The following is a 20,424-nucleotide window of genomic DNA, read 5'->3' on the forward strand; positions in this document are numbered from 1 at the left end:
AGAACATCCTAACCAGTTTATTCTCATCCGAGGATGACAGTTTGGATCTTCTTCCAGATCCTGGCAATGCGGTGACACGTCTCACTAACTCATACATAGATACAGTAACTTGAACTAATGGTTTTGTAATCTGCAGTTTTTTCGTAATGGCCCTGAAAGACCTTCCTAAGTTGTGTAATACAATAAGTTGTGTGTACAATTACGCTTCTTAAATCGTCACTGAGTTTCTTGGGCTTTCCCTTTGTTCAAAGTATTGCTCAATCCAGTGAGTACTGGCAAAGGAAAAACTACCAAGTAATCAATCATGAACACTAATGAAAATTTAACAGCACTTGCATTTGTCAAGTAAAAGCACAATGTAGAACCTTCAGCACTGCTTATTAAAATATTTAAATAAATGTACGTCTATACCTGAGCCTGTATCTACAAGAACTGGAGAAAATGCAAAATTTAAAAAAATAAAGTGCACCCAGTTCTTTTTTTTTTTTTTTTTTTTTTAAAGATAAAAACCGTTTCAAAGGAATCAGAAGCCCAAACTACCAAGACATTCATGCCCATGATGTGTGTATGTAAATTTCTGACCTGTACAAGCTTCCCTGCAGTTATGTCTGGTATGAGCTTTTGTTTCCACTAGATGGCGCGCAGTATCTGTTTTATTTTAGTTGCCTGCTGTCGGAAGTGCACTTCAAGGCGATGAGTTTAGTCGTTCACAAAAGTGATGTAAAGTCACAAGGCTGTAAAAATATGCAGACACAGACGGCTTGGCTTGTAGTCCTTTTTACCAAGAAGAACCACGGGAGATTGTACTCAGATTACTTTTTAGTTCTTAAAGAAGCAACCCCAATGTTTTCAATGTAGTAATTTAATATGATTTTGTGAGGGCATATATATATATATATATATATCATATTTATTTAAGCTTTCTGGCACTATTGACATGATGCAGCTCTTTATATTTGTGGCTGCGTTTCTCTTTGCGCACGAAATCACCGAAGCCGTTCGCTCTGACAAGTGCACCTCCCGGTGCGATGTGAGCTCGTGCCCGAGCCCCAGCTGTCCCGGTGGCTACGTTCTGGACAGATGTAACTGCTGCCTGGTGTGTTCCCCGCGTGAAGGAGACCCCTGCGGCCGCAAAGACGACCTGCCCTGCGGGGATGGATTGGAGTGCAAGTTATTCGCTGCGGGGAAGCGGCGAGGCTCCAAAGGGGTCTGTCGGTGTAAGATGGACCATGAAGTGTGTGGGAGCGACGGGAAAACGTATGGAAATGTGTGTAAGATGAGAGCAGCCAGTCGGAAAACTCTACTCAAGGGGAGACCCGCGGTCAGCCAAGCGCACAAAGGACCCTGTTCGCCTTTAGGAGCAGGTAGGGTTGCTTTGAGGTCGCCACAAACTTAGAATGTACAGGGTGGAATAAATTGTTTTGGGATTTGAGTAACGTGTATGTATGTATGTATGTATGTGTGTATGTATGTATATGTGTATATGTATATGTGTATATGTATATGTATATATGTGTGTATGTGTATATGTGTATATGTATGTGTATATGTGTATATGTGTATACATATATACACATATACGTATACACATATACACATATACATATATATATATACATATACATATACATATATACATATATATGTGTATATGTATATATGTGTATATGTATATGTGTGTATATGTATATGTGTGTATATACACATATATGTGTATACATATACACATATATGTGTATACATATACACATATATGTGTATACATATACACATATATGTGTGTATACATATACACATATGTGTATATGTATACACACATATGTGTGTATACATATACACATATGTGTGTATACATATACACATATGTGTGTATACATATACACATATACACATACACATATACACATATGTGTATACATATATGTGTATATATGTACACACATATATGTGTGTGTGTATAAAAAAGCTAGATTAGGGGCACTGAGGCAAGGTTGCTTTTTTATTTTTTGTTTACTGAAACATATTCCAATTATAGTTATATAATGGACATAATGTGTAGACTCTCAGCTTTCGTTTGAGGATATCACATTCAGGTTGGATGAGGGGTTTAGGAGTTTCGGCTCCTTAACATGTGCCACCCTCTTTTTAACGGGACCAAAAGTAATTGGAAAATTGACTCAAAGGAAGGTGTGGGCAATTCCTTCATTATGTCATTATCAGTTAAGCAGATAAAAGTCCTGGAATTGATTTGAGGTGTGCTGCTTGCATTGGGAAGATTTTGCTTTGAACAGACAACATGCGATCAAAGGAGCGCTCCATGCAGGTGAGACAAGCCATCTGTAAGCTGTGAAAACAGAAAAAAAAACATCAGAGAAACTGCTACAATATTACAATAAGTGGCAAAACCTACAGTTTGGAAAGAAAGCACTGCTGAACTCAGCAATGCAAAAAGACCTGGATGTCCAGAGAAGACAGCAGTGGTGGATGATTGCAGAATCATTTTCATGGTGAAGTGAAACCCCTTCACAACAGCCAGCCGAGTGAGCAAGACTCTCCAGGAGGTAGTCGTAATCATAAACCTCAAGAATAAAAAGGTTGGACAAGCCAAAAAAAAATCTAAAAAAGCCAGCAAAGGTCTGGAAGAACAGTCTTTCAACAGATGAAACCAAGATCAACCTCTACCAGAAAGATGGCAAGAAAAAAGTATGGCGAAGCAAACCACGTCATCTGTAAAACATGGCGGGGGCAGTGTGATGGCTTGAGCATGCATGGCTGCCAGTGGCGGACTGGGACACTAATGTTTATTGAAGATGTGTCTGCTCAAATCCAGTTAAACTGAGTCACGTTGATTGGCCGGTGTTTCATAATAAAAATAAACAATGAACCAAACATACAGCCAAAGCAAACCAGGAGTTTATTAAAGCAAAGAAGTGCAATATCCTTGTGTTGCCAAATCAGTCACCTGATCTTAACCCAACTGAGCATGCATTTCACTTGTTCAAGATTAAACTTTGGACAGAAAGGTCCACAACAGTAACTGAAAGCTGCTGCAGTAAAGGCCTGGCAGAGCATTAAAAAGGAGGAAACCCAGCATCTGGTGATGTCCATGAGTTCAAGACTTCAGGCTGTCATTGCTAGCAAAGGGTTTTCAACCAAGTATGGGAAATTAACATTTTATTTTCAGTAATTTAATTTGTCCAATTACTTTTGAGTCCCCTGGGATGAAGGGATTGTGTTACAAAAATGCTTTAGTTTCTCACATTTTTACACATCTTTTTTGTTCATCCCACTAAATTAAAACTGAAAGTCTGAGTTGTTTCAAAAGTTGACTCTGTCCAAATATTTATGGACCTAACTGTAGCTATAGATAGATTGATTGCTGTCTGTATTAATGTTTTGGTGGGGTTTTCTTGTCAGTATAGGTCGTACCCTGATTCGTCTCAGCAGCCCTCGATACAAGTTCAACTTCATTGCTGATGTCGTGGAGAAAATAGCCCCTGCTGTCGTCCACATTGAGCTGTTCTTAAGGTTTGGCTTGTGTATGTGTATAAAAATAACAAAAATTGTTTATTTATATTGTTTTATAGTATAATGGCTTGATTTGTCTGCTTTGATCTCAAGTAAGAAAAAACGAGTGCAACCTGTTTCCTCAACAGGCTGTTTTTAGGGATATTGGGCCCAGTCAAGTGCTGTTTGCCTGCTATTATAAGTAGCATAAAATTACTTTCAAATTTAAGCTTAAAATTAAAAGAAAATTCAAATCATGCATGAAATTAAGCATACAATTTAGTCCAAAGCACATCACATTAAGGCATAAAACTCTCCAAGCTGCCAAAATTACTTCTATATAGGGCAACCAGAATGTGAAATATATGCAAGAAAAGCACATTTTAATTATTATTGTTATTATTAATCATGTTCACTTTAATAATTTTTCATTTGCCCTCTGTTTCCAGGCATCCTCTGTTAGGTCGCCACATGCGACTCTCCAGTGGCTCTGGGTTCATCGTGTCCCACTCAGGTGTGATTGTGACCAACGCTCATGTGGTAACCACAGCTGCCTTGGTGACAGGCAGGCCACAGCTGCGTGTTCAGCTCCACGACGGAGATGCATATGAAGCCGTGGTGAAAGACATAGACAGGAAGGCAGACATTGCTACAATCAAGGTCAATCCACAGGTAAGGGCACAAGCCCTGACATGCTATCATCATAAGCTTCTCTACCCTCTTCTCCTTTTCAAATATAAACACATGAATCTTTAGATTTTTTTTACATCCATAAATCTTAAATGAGCCCACATAAACCACACAGCCCACATCCTGACACATTTCTTTGTCAACATCTGACAGTTTTCTGCTAGACATTAATAAGACTTTCATAAACACTAGCTCCGTGAGTCACAGACAGAGCGCTGATGTGTGTAATCTCACACCCCTGTCTGAAATACCTGGAGAGTTTTGTAAGCTTTCAACTATTCCTCTTCCTCTAAATGTCTTTTCTTCTTTTCATCTGTATTGCTCTGACATACTCGTGTTTTCGCCTGTGTGCTGGTATTTTTTGAGTGGTTTTTTTTGTGCTTGTTGTAGCAGAAGAAACTTCGCGTGCTGTCTCTGGGCAGTTCGGCTGATCTGAGGCCAGGAGAGTTTGTGGTTGCCATTGGCAGCCCTTTCGCCCTGCAGAACACTGTCACCACCGGCATCGTCAGCACTGCACAAAGAGATGGCAAAGAGCTGGGCATAAAGGACTCAGACATGGACTACATCCAAACTGATGCTATTATTAACGTGAAACATTTTTAAATATCTGCATCTATACACATTGATTGCATTATTGAACTACATAATTGTCTTTTAATATTCCCATATGTGTAAGAATTACTGTTGTGCTTGTTTCTATTTTATATCTTCCATACTTGTGTCAAGTACGGCAATTCGGGAGGACCTCTTGTTAACTTGGTAAGTGGTGTTCTCTAAGGTACAGTAGATGATCCATTTGACTTTGGAGTGTTTTCAGTTTGGCCTGAAACAAAGAACGGAGTTTTCACTAACGCAGCATAAACAGTTATGAGTCACCAAATTGTCATATGAGCCTGAATATCACAAACTTATTATTCCCCAAAGCACAGAGGGAGCTTAAGTGTGATATACACTACAGACATTATACCTGATTTTGTTGTATGTATTGCAGCACATTTAAAGAAACTATTAACTGTCACATATAGCTTTGTAGATGTGTGCATAACAAGGCACATAATGCAAACAAAATGTGAGCTTTACCAGCTGAACAGTACTCCAAGAAGCACAAAGTTAAGAGTTACGAAAACCCAGAGAATCTAGAAAGAAGAACAAAGAACCAGGTTAATTCCAAAGAAAATAAACTGGACAGCATGAAAGGGAAGTGGAGGAGCACACACAGGAAATTCCAAAGATCAACAGTAAAAAGGGACGACAGGATTATAATTACTCGGAAAAATTATTATTGATGAAAACCGTAGGGAGAGGAGCACAGGAAGCAAAACTGACGCAAGACACGAAAGAAAGCAAACCTTCAAAGTAAAACACTAACAATTAACAAACGAACACACATGGAAACTCTTGCTAATATCAAAACACAAGATATCATAAAAAAATAAAACTCACGCTCTACGAGAACAAGAAATGAAAACAGGAAATCCAGATGTTCAACAAACACAAAATCAGAATCAAAACACTTTATTAATCCCTAAGAAAATTATGTGGTCACAGTTGCTCCAAAATAACAAAAAGAGTAACTATCTAAACTAAGTGAAATAATACAGTGTATTGCAAGGCTGAAAAATATAGCAAAAGAGCACTAATAAATAGAAATGGCTCTAATCATAAATATAATTCAGTATATTACACATATTAAATATATATGGTTGAAAAAAAATCTAAACTTCAAACATAGAAAAATAAAACATGACTAAGACTCAAAAATACTAAGAAACCAGAATGCAGAACCAAAGCACAAAAACCTGCGATATGATACAGTCTTTGCTTGTTTTATAAACCCTCTTGTGTCCCATGAACTATGAACTCAAAATGGCTCAAAATTGATTTACAGATTTGTTCAAGCATATTTTCTTGTGGCCAGTGATTAAAATATTACAGTCACCAAATAATACACTGATCAGTACCACTATTTCTGCTTTTTCTAGCTATAACGGCTATAGCTGTTACTCCAATTATGGAGTTCTACTAATATTAATTATAAAAAATCTCAAAGTATAAACATGCAGTTTATTTTTATTGACTGCAGTAACACTGGGACACAATCGTGACACATCATGTGTCACATGCTTTAAAGTGTTCTGTGTAATGATACATTTATAACGCCATAAACGAGTGCACGTTTAAAAAGGCACATGCATTGTGTTTTTATCAATATATCATAGCAACTGTAGTTGTGCCATATGCTCGGCTCTACATACCAACTGATGCAGTTTTTTTTTCTGGAAATCTTGACATATTTTTCTCAGTTCTTACTGGCTGATATTTATGTCAGCATCAAGTCCTTTTTGGCAGCCATCATGTTGTGTTTGTCTTTCCACATGTGTTTGTGTTTCCTTCAGGATGGCGAGGTGATTGGAATCAACACTCTTAAAGTGACAGCAGGAATTTCCTTCGCTATACCGGCAGACCGCATCAGCCGCTTTCTCTCAGAGTCACAGATTAAACACAAGAAAGATGGTGACTTTTTTTGTGAAGTTTATCATCTTATTATCTAAAATATCTAATATCTTTAAATGACTATTTTCCCCCAGTATATGTCTCTAATTTTCATTACCTACTACTCTGACGGGCTTTTGTTGTGACAGAAAAGAGACAGCAGAAAAGAAAAATGGACAAACCACAGTCTGATGCAGGTGAGAGACAAGACGTTTTTGTGCAAATATTATAACTATTTTCATATATGTCAAAATATGGCAAAACATGCAGTTAAGAGTGTAGACTCAAAGTGAATAGATCTTTAATAACAAATGAAATCCTCAGGATTTGGACTATAATTTTAATGGTTACATTTATATTTTAATATGTGTTTAATAAAATAGTTATTAACTGTCTCCTCAGCTCATCTTTCCCCGTCAGCCCAACTTAACCTTTGCATGAGGCTGTGTTTAAATTATGGTTATATTGTTGTGCTTTCAGACGCGTCCCTAGTTAAGAGATATTTTTTAGGCATCTGGATGGTCACCATCACCAAAGCGTAAGTTGTTACAAAGTCACACACATATTAGACTGTAAGGAGAAAATAAATTTTGCACTAATGTTCTTTAATACACTTCCTACTGCAGATAAATACTAAGAGCAACATTTGTTTTGTGAATAAATCATTTAACAAACAAACCGACAAATTCTGTGTTATTCTATGGGAAACATAAGTTGGCTTCAGGAGCTGGTATTGCTGCTTGTCTACTTTTTCTGTAGCCAAACAACTTTACCTTTGAGTTGTCAGCAGGAGCTGTTTCATAGAAAATCAAATGTTTGCATGTCTGAGTATGTCCAAAAAGGGAATTAGTTTTATGTGATGCACTTCCTTTTTTACATAATTGAAATGATAATGTGTAAAAATGTGTTAATAGCATTAATATTGTGTCCTACGTGTGCCACAGTCTTGTAGAAGAGTTGCGACTTCATAACCCAGACTTCCCCGACATCAGTAGTGGAGTTTTGGTGCGGCAGGTCATACCTAACACTCCAGCAGAAAAGTATGCTCACACACACCTGCAAAAAGTACACACACACACACACACACACACACACACACACACACACACACACACACACACACACAAATGATATCACCCTGTTTCATACTTCCAGAAAGTGATTGCAGATTTATGGACAATGATGTCATTATAAGTCTGAATCTTCTTTTTCTTTTTCTGGCACGCTTGTAGTAAACGGTTGACTCGAGTTTCTTTTCTTTTCCATATCTTAGAGGAGGGATTAGGGAAGGCGACGTTATAGTGAAGTTGAATGCAAAGCCAGTCAGGACCACTGAAGACATCCATGAGGTGTTGCAGAGCGACCAGCCACTCCTACTTGAGATTCGCAGAGGGAACGATGACTTACTCTTCAATATCCACCCACAGCTTTTGGTACATTGAAAACTGGGAGAATTGATATCTTTTAGTTGTGAAGAGGCAGGACTCAATATGTCCAGTATTGATTTCTTATTAAAACAAGAGAACGGAAAAGAGCAGTTCCTTTCCCAACTAGCCTGATGATGTATGCTTTGGTAGAGTTTGAAATACTGTAGTTTAACACAGACTTCAAAGTACAGCTCAGTAGAATCCATTGCACTGTATATTTAAGGCGCTTTAGAATAAAAGCTTCCAAGAAGGATCTGTGCAGTTGTGTGTTTTTCTGTCTAGTCTGTTCAGCAGCTGCTTTCCAGAAGGCAACTTCCATTCCTTTGTTTATGTCTTCTCATCCCTCCTCCATCCTCTCTCTTGGAAAGACTTTCTCCTAATTTAAACAAACTTAAGTCAACACCTCCACATACGGAACACAGGCATTATGAGTAAAATCCTGTTACAGGGAACAGCTGGTTGTATTCTTTCCTGTTTTGGAAATGAAAATCTTCAGTCATAACATAACCTGAATCTTAAAGTCGCACACCCTGAAGTAGCCTGAAAGTACTTATGCAAAAGCCAAATTAAATTAAGATGGCAGAAAAATATCTTTCAGTTGCTTGACATTTTGCACATACTACATATATGCTTATACTTTTGAATAGTGTTGTTTTGGTTTATTTATCATTCTAGAAGCCTTCCTCCATGCTGAAATGACCTCAGAAATGACCTTGTAACCCACTTGAACTCCCTGTAAGTCCACACATCATAAACTGAGCCCAGACAGAAAACCCTTCCTGTTTATTTAAACATAGACTCTGTCTGGTTACCGTTGGCTGGAACAAGCAAAGAGGCCAAGGAAGCAAAGACAAACTGGAAGAACAAAAAAGAAAGATAGGCTGCTGGGCTCACAAACAGGAAAAACAGGGAGGAAATGTAGCTAATAAGCGACTCCTGCTGTGAACAAATAACTACCATTTCAGCCGGTCCTCGCAGACTGATTTTAATATGGTTCTCTGTGCTGCACTCAGTGTGTGACTTGATGGAGCAGTTTTTGGAGTGTGGGTGGTGTTTTCTAGTCTTGCCAAGACAGATTGTTATAGCTGAGCGCCAGACTACTTCAGTAAGGCAGACAGAGGACACAGCTGTGTCCACACTAAAACAATATATCTAAGCCCACACTAAATATAAACTTTCACTCAACAACAAAGGCCATGTGTTTTTACAGTAAAGCCAGAGTTTTACAGATATCTCTGCATGCATCTAAAGCACAACATATACTCTTCTGTACACTGTTTGTACTTTAGATTAGTGCATTCCCTATGCAACCCAGTCAATGTGTTGCCATCTAGAGGCCAAATATAGTTTAGTTTGAAATAAACACAATTTATGATTCCCAAAGAGTCCACTAGATGGCAGGTTGAGAATAAAGAATTTCCTCCCAACGTGGCAATTGCTCAAACGCTCATCTTAAAGGACTGCTGCACTATAGAAGTCTATATATAGCTCTGGTTTCTGATTGCATCCTTTTGCACTTAAAGCAGAAGAGACGGTTAAACATTTCAACAGCATGTAAGACTGTCAGAGAGACAATCGTGCAGATGGAACTACACAGATGGAACTATTTTATTTATTGACTTTTTTTATATATAAGGTTTTCATAATATACAACCTGGATATCTCTAGGTGTATATTACCTCTCGCCCTGTGACACTTGGGATAGGCTAGGGATAAGAAAATGGAAGGATAGATGGATTCCAAGTGCTAATCATAGTGCTAAAAACAATATAGGGATAATGTCTCATTTTCTATAAACAAAAAGAATTCTTTATTAACTCTGAGACATCACATGGGTGTAAAACATCCCATTTTTCCTCTATCCGATCCAAAGATTGTGCTTTTAAGATGTGGAAAAAATAGTTGATGTTGAAGATTTTTAAACACAACACTCATGCATTATTCCAGATTTTGATATTCTTTATAAAGCCTTGTATCTTAAACCTCAAACTTTCATGTATTGATCTGTAATGTTGCTGTATCTTTTCACTTTTATTTGTTGGTACATAATTTCTCAACCACTTTCTTAATAAGATCAATTGTACACAGATGGAACTATTTTATTTATTAATTTTTTATATATAAGGTTTTCATAATAAACAATCTGGATATCTCTAGGTTGTATGTTACCTCTCGCCCTGTGACACATTTAAGAAAATGGAAGGTGTTGGGATTAAATAATTTACAGTGCCTCAATAATAAGTGTTATAAAGTTATATAGTGTAGTATTAAGTGGACACAGCCCTGAAAAATAAAGGCATGAGACCATGTGTCCTTGGGGAGTAGAAAGCTGTAGACTCTCGCTCACGCTTGCTTGGGAAAATGTAGATAAGAGGGGACCATCTCTAGTGGAAAGTTACTGAGACACTGTTGTTTAGACTAGAATGAGAGCTTCTGTAATAAAACTGTTAGGGCCACACCACCATTTTGAGATCCGCGGCAACGTGTCATGAAGGACGCATCTCCCTTCTAGAAGTAATAAAGTGTTAAATGGTCTACTGAGCAGTGTTTTGTCTTCCATCGGATGCCTCTGAGGAATCAAAAGAACTCGGTGAAGTGTTGATATTTACAAAGGATAGATGGATTTCCATATTTGTGCTTTTGTCTGTGGTCTTCTGTTTTCTATGACTCAGCCGTCATCAGCATTTGAATCACAGTCTGATGACACTTGTGATGTAATGTTACCAAGGTGCTGTCAATCTAATCTGATATCTTGGTGTTGAAGTGAAATAAATAACAACCTGTCTTTTTTCTAACCAGCTATCTCACTGCTGCACATTTAACACGGGATATTTCACATCTTGGAGAAATTCTTAAATTTTCAAGGACTTTTTCAGGGATCTTCATCCTTGCCTCTTTTACTCTCTTTCCGCTCATTCCACACCAGGGTTTCATTCAAAACCACCCACACTTTAGCTCCCATCTGTCAGTGTTCAGTTTATGGTAGGAGTCCAGGGTAAAGGCCCAGAGACAGATACCTTAGACATCTAGGAGAGGCAGCCATGGGGAAAAATGGACCGTCAGCTCAATTACATGTTCACACAAAAATGGTGATGATGCTTATGATGCTTTGTGAGTTAAGGGCTAACAGATATTCATATTAGGGTTTAATCATAACATCCCTTATAATGTCAAACTGTGAGTCAGCAGTGACCTCAGAACCTGATGGCATTTTGAGTCCCATCAGCAGCACTTAATGGAAGCTGAGCAACATCATCTCCTCAATGCTTGAAAACACACACAGGACCTTTATGTGCCACTCAGAATATCCAGGGATGAATTTATCTGTTCGTAGGGAATGTAACTGTTTAATTAATGATCTAATAATAAAAAAGAAAAGAAAACCCTTCTGATTTTGGATTTGTGCATATATGTGGGTTTTCGTCCAATCGAGGAAGTGAACTGGAGACGTCCGTAACAGTAAACACTTGACAGTATTAGGTTTGACCTGTGTTACTGGCAACCTCTAGCAAGAGACTGTGTTTATAGTAAACTTTTATATTTAGAGGAAGTTTAAGGGTCAAGACCACAGATTGGAGCATTTGGCGTAGACAGCTTGCACTGGCTTAAAAAAAAGAAACCCTGTTAAACTGTGGTGTTACAGAAGTACAGGCCCTAACTACACCCATCTGTCTCAAATCCTACTCTCTATGACTCATGGCTTACTGATCACTACTAACGTGGGCAATTTACTCTAAAAAGACAAAAAGACAAAGCTACCAGACTTTTACAGAGTGAATCTGTTAGTCTTTCAACCTACCTCCCACACAGGCACACAAACATCCTCAGCATGGATGATAACACAGCAATACACCACATTTTCCACACAGTGATGCTCCACAACTGGACAATTAGTGTTAGAAAAAAGTTAAATACACCCATGTGCTGTTGTGTTGAGCGTTTTGCTGAAAATAGACTTCTTGTTTCCTCTTCTGCAAACATAATAAGTTGGTTTATCACAAAGTGAAGTGCAAAGCTATACTAGGAATGACGTGCACTTCAGGACACTTCAGATTATATTTCCCAGAGGTCGGTTTTCTAAAATTTAACGAGAGCTTGAATTCCAAGCATTCCTCTCAAAGTATGGCCTGTTTTTATTGAAATCTTTTTTGGAAATAGTCCACAGTCACTTCAGAGTTGGCTTTTTCAGAGTGACAGGAGATGAGTTCTCACTTGTTTTTCTCTTTGTCTTGCTACACATACATCCTATCAACCCATTTTCACAGTGGTTCCACATGGGTTTAGTAAATGACAGATGTGCTGCTTTTGATTATACTAAAGGGGAAAGAGTGAATACACATTTACTTTCATTATTTCATGCATTTAACATATGCACATATGCCAGAGCTGCTGATGCCCTCCCTGTCTAACTCTTCTTTCTTTGACTTCTAGTTTGTTTTTCAGAAGGAAAATTAGTCACCAGTGTCTATTTTTCAGATGCCTAGCCCTTAGGCACTAACTGCAGAGCTTATAAAACACTTGGAAACTGTGTAGGAGACATGGTGCCCTTTTCTGGAAGACCTCTCATTTAATATTTCTAGTTGTGAATGTGCTTGGCATTAAATCCTACTGTTTGATATTGCAGTATTTATAAATATTCACTAAGCTTAAAACTTATGCAAGAATTGTTTTAATATCAGACACTCATGATAGCGGATCTGATATTGTCTGTATTTTGAACTCCCACTGTCAACATTTCAAGTTATCAACAGCTCCCAAAACTGGTATGTGAAAGGTTAGCTTGTAGTAAGGAGTTACATATGGACAGTAAAAGAACCAAGTATGCAGCGTCTTATCAGCTCTATAAAATTTTATGGTCTTTCCTGCTCATTCTTCTGGTTTTTCAGACTGCAGCCACTATTTTTAGTTTGCTTTATCCTCTGTCATCAGTTACCCACACATGTTCAGTGTTGGGAAGGTTACTTTTAAAATGTATTCAACTACAGATTACAGAATACATGCCCCCAAACGTAGTTTGTAATGCATTTTGTTACGTTACTCAATGAGAGTAATGTATTCTGAATACTTTGGATTACTTAATATATTATCAAGCTTTTTACAACTACACGAATGTACTATTGCTGTATGTGTGTGATTTATTACTATTACTGAAGGCTACTCGCCATACCACTACCAACTAGATTTTTAAATCTTAATATAAAATGAGTAACAGTAGGGTGGACATAAGGTAAGGCTGCACTTTTTGCAGTGATCTTGTATAGTAAACTATTTCTGTATCAGTAATATGTTTCTTTCTGTCTGCTTTCAGGACTGCACGTGATTATTTGCAGCTAGCAGGTTGTTAAAGCTATCCATCAAGTCTAACAGTTTGCACATATATGAACTAACCTCAGCTAACGCCAGCTAACAATGTTAGCTCGGTGCCGAGTGGCCTTCAGTAATAGTAATAAATCACAAATCGTACATTGAAGATACTGTGTGAAGTGGCACATAAACCAGGTAGCTACATCAAGTAAAACAAGGTAGTTGCAGCAGACTAATATTAGTTTTTTGTTGTTGTTGTTGTTTTTTTTAAAATAACTTACTTCCAGATGTTGGAGGTGGAGTCTTTTGACACTGAGAGCAGATTGGTTGCTGGAAAACAGAGTTTGCGTTGCACTGTCAGATTTCTTCCATCCCTTTCTTCTTTAAATATTTATTAAATAAATAATAAAATTTAAATATTCATTTATTTATTTTGTTTCACACATGGTACAGCAGTAATTCATTTCCTATACACAACCTTCCTTTCAATTAAAGTATAAAGTGGTGTCGGAATTTCCAAGTAGGAAATGCATTCCTGCCCGCGGATTGCTGGTTTTGATGTCCTGGCTCCGGGTCCATTGTGTAACTAACACTACCAACATTAACAGGACACTAACATTAGAGCCTCTCATTGCGTGTTTTATTTGGGTTTCCACCAGTGTGGAATTACCAAAATTAGAGAGGGGATAGAGAGGGGATAGCCTAACATATGAAACAGGAAAACGCTACCGTGTAATCTATTTATTTCAACAAAGTAACTGTATTCTAATTATCACCTATTTAACCAGTAGCTGTAACAGAATACAGTTACTCATATTTTGTATTTTAAATACATAACACCGGTACATGTATTCCCAACAGTAAATGCAGACTGTGTTGGTAGTTGCTTGATTTTATAAACATGTAACAATGGGACTGAAAACACCTGACAAAGAGGTGTGACTCAGTGCCTTTTTCCATGTAGCGTTCAGGTTTAGGTGATAATTATTATTAAAACCAACACTTATAACATTGTTACACTGTTTTCACTTTATAATTCGCTGTTATTTTTTTTTTAAAGAAAGAAAAATAACATAGACACTTTAGTGTTGCCATTACTGTGAAGCTGCCTCTTTTATAATATCTATATGTCCACACATGAATGTGTTAAAAGCTACACGTTGTGCTTTTTCTGCTTCATTTTCATGCTATGCTAGGCTAACCCGCTTTCTGGGTGTGGCTGAATATTTGTGACTACGATGCGTTTTTTTTCTACAATGTTGAATTGTCTCTTTAAGGCTACTACAAGTTACAATTTCACTTCATGCTTTTAAGAAAAATTATTTTAAAAGAAATATAGAAGGAAATATTTGCCTATGTTTAATAGACTTTCCTCACAAACAGACTGCTGCACACACAAACATTGAGTTACGCTCATTTGTAACCCAACCATACTATTACTTGACTTTGTCTCATTGTACCCTAATTGAAACCAAAAATTCATCCTAAAATCAAAGGAATTTGTCCCAGTATGAAGGCTGGTCTCCAAAATGTGACCGTGTAGCACACTGAGGTCCCCACAACATAAGCAATACAAGTACGCATAAACAAAACAGCCACAGTAAAGTGAGCGTTTTGTCAGCACTCCAGTGAGAGCTAAATCCTCTGAGCTCTTTTTATGTCTCTCCACTCCTGTTTTCTGGCAGACTGCTGACTCATGCATCTCCCCCTCTCGTTCTCTTTTTGTGTGTTTATCTGTCTTTCTTTGTTTCTTTGTAAATCTAGTCGGTGGACTTTTCCCTTGTCTCCTCTTGCACAAGCATTTCTCTGGATTTTGAATAATTCAGCTACATTTCCACATCTTGCATCCTCTGTGTGGGTGTGAGTGTGCACTTTCATACTGGCAATGTATGTGGTGGTTAATGCCATGTGGTATCTTTATGTGTGTAATCAGTCGTTGTGTTCCTGCGTCATGCTGTAGCTGGATAGTTGGTTAAATCGCTTAATGAGAGTAATGCCTGCTGTGTTTGGGCACAGAGTTCAGTGGGTAAAGTTGGTGTACATACCTAAGGCAACATTTTACTGCTGTTTGGAAAAAAAAATCCTCTAAACTGAATGTTTAGCTTTTAGCATGATCATTCTGTTATAGGTGTTTATCATCTGTGAAGCATCATCGATGTTGTTGACAAGATGCACAGTAATGAAGTAAATTTTTGGATACAGCATCTAGAAATCCCCTTTAATATTTCCAAATAAGAAACATCTGGAGTGTATCTTTGTGAAAATAAACTACTAGTCAGCCAAGGAAAACGGGAACTATAATCTTGCATAACTGGAAAGAAGAGAAACATATGCTCTCTAATGGTCTGGGATTCAAATAGAGTTTTCATAGCTAACCCTTGGCAGAGGGTTAGCAGAGAGAAATCAGAAAATGTGCTCAGTGTACACTAAACAAGAGGACACAAATTGACTTTATCTCTGCCATGGGCCTGACATGTTTAGTTTTCTGGAAGCCAAAACAGCACTGTTTGACTTTATCACAACCTAAACCTACAGGGTGATGCCAAGTCGAAAGACCCATCAAGTTATCAGTTTTCCTGTCTGAGTTTTTTGGTGCCTGACAAGAAATGCAAACACTGTGCAGATGGCAATGATTGAAAGCAATTAAAATCTTTCCTCAATGACACTTTTGAGGAACTAAGTCTGTAAATATAAGCATACAAACAATTTTTGTACACACATTAAAATTATATAGAATTCTAACATGACTTGGGATGACTCAAGATACCCAGAAATAATTTAATGACATAAAGGCAGTGAGTCAAAGTGCCAGTAGAGAGAAAATATATACAATTAGGGCTTTGAAAAATGACTAATCTGGTCTTTTCTTGAGTGTAACCAGACGTATCCACCTTGTTGTGAATCTGCAGCGCACGTTCTTGACTGTGACAGCGATATGCTTTTCTCCTTGACGGTATTTTTATCTTGTCAAGATGTTGTGAAGCTGTTTTTCTTAATCCCAGAAAGAATTCACTATCAGCTACTGTAGTTGTCTTTTGTGGTCTTTCAGACCTTTTGGCATTACTGAATTTATCAGTGCATTCCTTCTTTTTAAGAAAGTAACATGTTGTTGATTTGACCACTCCTAAAGTTTTTGTTATTGTCTTGGTCAGTCAGGAAGACACTTCCTGGCTGACCTAGTTTTGGGCCTTATGTTTGCATTGTTATTGTTTTCTCTCTCTCTCTCTCCTTCCTCTCCTCTGTCTGCCTGAGCAGAGCTCATGTTGGGCTCCGGCCCTTGGCCCACACACCTGGCATAATCAACCTGCCGCTGACCTGTGTGATTGCCAAGCCACTATTTAAAACAGTGGCTCAGTGCGCTTCTTAGCTGGATCATTGAGTAACCTCAGTAATCGTTGTTTCTGCAACCCTACAGTGGTTTCTGATTGTGCTCTATTTGTGAATAGATTCCCAGACCTGTTCCTGTTTCCTGTCCTGTCCCCAAGTCTGGCAGTGTGGCGTGGAGTTTATTGGAGTGTAAGTGCCCGAGGAAGAGTTCGGAACGAAGTGTGGAGAGTGTGGGAGTGGAGTGTGTTTTGTGGACTCTTTTCCTTTCCTTCCCTGGACTTCCCGACCCCTCGCACTGTATATGTCTTCACCTGGTGTTTCTGTATAAATAAACTATTGACTTTTTTATTCTGAACGAGTTATGCTCCAGAGAAAAAAGGTTAAAAATACTTAATCAACTTAAAAACCTACAGGCAGACTGTTTTATTGCAAGAGACTCACAGGCCTGTAACAGGTTTGAATGATGTTTCCTAATGTGTTTTCAGCCTGTTATAATTCTTGACAAAGGGGAGTAGCAATTTTAATACATAAAAATATTAATTTCACAATACTCGACACAGTTATAGATCCAGAGGGCAGATTCCTAATCATTAAACTATCTATACTTAACAAAAAGCTATGTATTTTAAGTATAAATGGTCCAAATGTTGATGACCCCTCATTCTTCCACTGATTTTTTAGTACACTCTCTGAACACTTAGATTGCACAATCGTTCTTGGGGGAGACCTCAACCTGGGGCTAAATGTAAAAATTGATAGGCTCAATGCAGCAGGAACTCAGTGCAATTGGCAGTCCACAAATATAATCAAGCAGTATATGAGCGACTTTGGTCTTTGCGATGCTTGGCACTCCCTTCACACCTGCAGTAAGGAATATACAACGGACTTAAACTTAATTATGATACAGCAAAACATAAACAAGAATGGAGGAAGGCAAGGACTAAACTGGGAGAAAAACTAGAAACAAGTAAAAAGAAAGCAGAAACCTAAGATGTGAGGAATGATACACAGATGATTCAGCAACAAACAGAGGAAGACAAATGGCTTAAATACACAGAGGGATAATCAGGGAATGAGACACAGGAGGAGAGCACAGCTGGGAGCAATCACACACAACGACACCGGTAAGAAGCAAAACTGAAAACACTAACATGGGACATGAGACCGTCAAAGCAAAACAGGAAACAGTAGACAGGCACAGAGACACGGACTTGACGCTGAAACAAGGACAAGCACAGACATGAAAATATAACTTGACTAGACGTGACACAAGGAACACACGGGAGGCACAGAGACAGAAACCTAAAGACCAGTCGCAACCGGTCGCAGCAGATGTCCGCCCCTCCCTGAGCCGGATGTTTCTGGCAGAACCAACCAGGGAGTTTTTCCTTCTCGCTGTCGCCAAAGTGCTTGCTCATAGGGGGTTATTTGATTGTTGGGTTTTTCTCTGTATGTGTTATTGTAGGGTCTACCTTACAATATAAAATGCCTTGAGGCAACTGTTGTTGTGATTTGGCGCTATATAAATCAAATTGAATTGAATTGAATTATAAATAAGCAGAAAACAATAGTGAGAATCAAAACCATGAGAAACAACAAATCCAAGAATATAAATTAATCAAAAAACACTGAGTCCCAGACCCAGTACTGTGACATGATGGCCCCTTTCACTTGCATTGATATCTTTTTGCACCTCATATCGATATTTCTAGTGAACCGCTCTAAAATGCTAATTCAACACTCAAAATCGACTCTAGATTGATCTTTAATCTCTTTAATTTTTTTCCCAATACAATACAATGATGAATGATCATGTTGGTCATTTGTCATTACTTTTGAGCCACTGAACATGGGGAACTATACATAGAAGGACTGCAATTCAATAGTTTCTTAAAACCTTCTGAATTAAAGCTGAAAACTTGCATTGCAATCACCTCACAACTTTATTTATTATTTACTGTAATGATATATAGAGTCATATGAAAATTTAGCCTGTTAATTGTTTTATTTCATTTATCTCTATTTATAAACAGTGGCTTTCGGATTGAACGGGGATGCTTGGCTTGAATATGTGCTTGCTGCGCCAGAAGCCTTTAAAATTGCCTTTGGCCCCCTGAGGCTACATCGCTATATTAGCTGATGGGTTGCCAGATTGCACATTTATTTAACTGTGTTACTTACTTGTTGTTTATTGTAGACTGTACTATTTTTTTGCTCTTCATTATGATGCTACAACACAACAGTTTTCCTTGTAGGATCAATAAAGTATTAATCTGTCTATCATCTATCTGTTGGGTGAAATCCAAAAACAACAAATAAATAAATATCTGCATCATTTTTACACTTATGTATGAATACATAGATCATAGATTTCACCTGAGTCTGTATGCTCTGACCTGGATACACATCATTAGAAGTAGTTTCACTCCTGTCCCCTCCTTTCATTAACAAGTGTAAAAAGAGTGACACCTTTAACAGTATCGTAGAGTCACTGTTAACATGTGACTCAGAGTGAAATAAATAGGAAGGTAGAAGAAGGAAGGAACAGGAAGACTGACAGAGAACCTTGGAGAAACTGATGGCCTGTGTGTATCTGGACATGTGAGTGTCTGAGTGAGTTAGTGTTTGTGATTGTTCTGTAGCTCAAAGGGTCACGACATGTTCATTCACCCAGAATCTCACACTCCAGAAACACTCACCCTGACATTTGGTTACAGTCTTTGTCTTCTTGGCAGCCCATCTCTTTTTTTCCTCTCATGACCATCAGCATCATTGCTGAAAAGTTATCACAAAGCAGGGGCATGCTACCAACACCACCACAGAGCGCCTTCCTCTTAAGTCTTTCTAATGTAGAACTGATTTTAATAGAGCAGACAGATCAGGGTCATAGCTGCCAAAAAGGAGCAATCTTCTTCTCTCTGTCACTAGCAGCCTTTAGTACTACACCAAACATAGTGGAATAAGCATGTATAAAAACCAATGGGTTTCATTTTAAAATAGGCCAAGTACACCTACAAGGATCCATATATCAGAATGATGGAACCTAACATAAGAGATAAGAGACTGTCCTTAAACCACTGTCACAGCATCACAATGAAATTTACTCGTACTCAAACAAAAAAAGCGAAAACTCTTAAATAATATAAATACAAACTCTCAAACACTTGAATAAGAAATATTAAAAGGAATACATACCTCATATATACAAAAGACTTGTGTGCAGTAGTAATAATGAAGGCTACATTAACAGATGGATGCATGGACAGAAACTAAAAATATCGTCATATTTTATGGGGAATTAATAAAGATGAAGTTAAGGTGAAGAGAGAGCTCTGTATTATGTTGTTGACTGCGGGAACTGTGATGTTACGTAATAGCGCAGATACTCACAGCATCTCTCTCTCTCTCTCTCTCTCTCTCTCTCTCTCTATATATATATATATATATATATATATATATATATATATATATATATATATATATATATAGCAGCCAGAGGCAGTGGCTCAAGGTTGAGTGGGATGCCTGCCAGTGGGACTTCTTAAGTGCTTCCCCATCACTATTCTGATACTGGCATAACAGCTTCACCATCCACAGAAGCCCAGTGAGAATATGAGATCACTTAGAGGGTTGTTTCCGAAGGTAATTTCTCCTTCTTTCTCTTTTGCTATTTCTC

The 20,424-nt window shown here is 37.9% G+C and overlaps 1 protein-coding gene and 1 long non-coding RNA gene across 4 annotated transcripts; one reads left to right on the top strand and one right to left on the bottom strand.

Annotated features, from left to right (window-relative positions):
• Positions 1-635: 635 nt before the first annotated feature.
• Positions 636-8,370, top strand: htra3a (HtrA serine peptidase 3a). 2 transcript variants are annotated; one of them, XM_084930424.1, is made up of 10 exons: positions 636-1,364; positions 3,423-3,528; positions 3,957-4,179; positions 4,591-4,785; positions 4,924-4,956; positions 6,594-6,711; positions 6,840-6,887; positions 7,171-7,228; positions 7,635-7,730; positions 7,964-8,370. In XM_084930424.1, the coding sequence occupies exons 1-10, from the start codon at positions 938-940 to the stop codon at positions 8,130-8,132; spliced, it is 1,473 nt and encodes a 490-aa protein (XP_084786550.1). In that variant the 5' UTR covers positions 636-937; the 3' UTR covers positions 8,133-8,370. The 2 variants fall into 2 exon arrangements, with proteins under 2 accessions (XP_084786550.1, XP_084786548.1); XM_084930422.1 differs by having other exon boundaries at positions 640-1,364; positions 4,588-4,785.
• On the bottom strand, positions 4,618-20,084 carry LOC146384946 (uncharacterized). Of its 2 annotated transcripts, XR_014800446.1 has the most exons (4): positions 19,944-20,084; positions 5,278-5,333; positions 4,914-5,020; positions 4,618-4,708 (listed from the first exon to the last, which is right to left on the bottom strand). It is a non-coding gene; the product is annotated as an uncharacterized LOC146384946 (long non-coding RNA). The 2 variants fall into 2 exon arrangements; XR_014800445.1 differs by lacking the exon at positions 4,618-4,708 and having other exon boundaries at positions 4,779-5,020.
• Between the last annotated feature and the right edge of the window lie 340 nt (positions 20,085-20,424).

The sequence above is a fragment of the Perissodus microlepis genome, chromosome 6 (genome assembly GCF_051167445.1).
Source record: "Perissodus microlepis isolate ML-2025 ecotype Zambia chromosome 6, ASM5116744v1, whole genome shotgun sequence".
NCBI classification, from domain to species: Eukaryota; Metazoa; Chordata; class Actinopteri; order Cichliformes; family Cichlidae; genus Perissodus; species Perissodus microlepis.

Excerpts from the sequence above, each read along its gene's own strand:
- htra3a (XM_084930422.1), top strand. The coding sequence starts at position 938 with ATGATGCAGCTCTTTATATTTGTGGCTGCGTTTCTCTTTGCGCACGAA. Across the intron at positions 1,365-3,422 it reads CTGTTCGCCTTTAGGAGCAG|GTCGTACCCTGATTCGTCTC; the intron begins GTAGGGTTGCTT and ends TTGTCAGTATAG. Across the intron at positions 4,180-4,587 it reads CAATCAAGGTCAATCCACAG|CAGAAGAAACTTCGCGTGCT; the intron begins GTAAGGGCACAA and ends TGCTTGTTGTAG.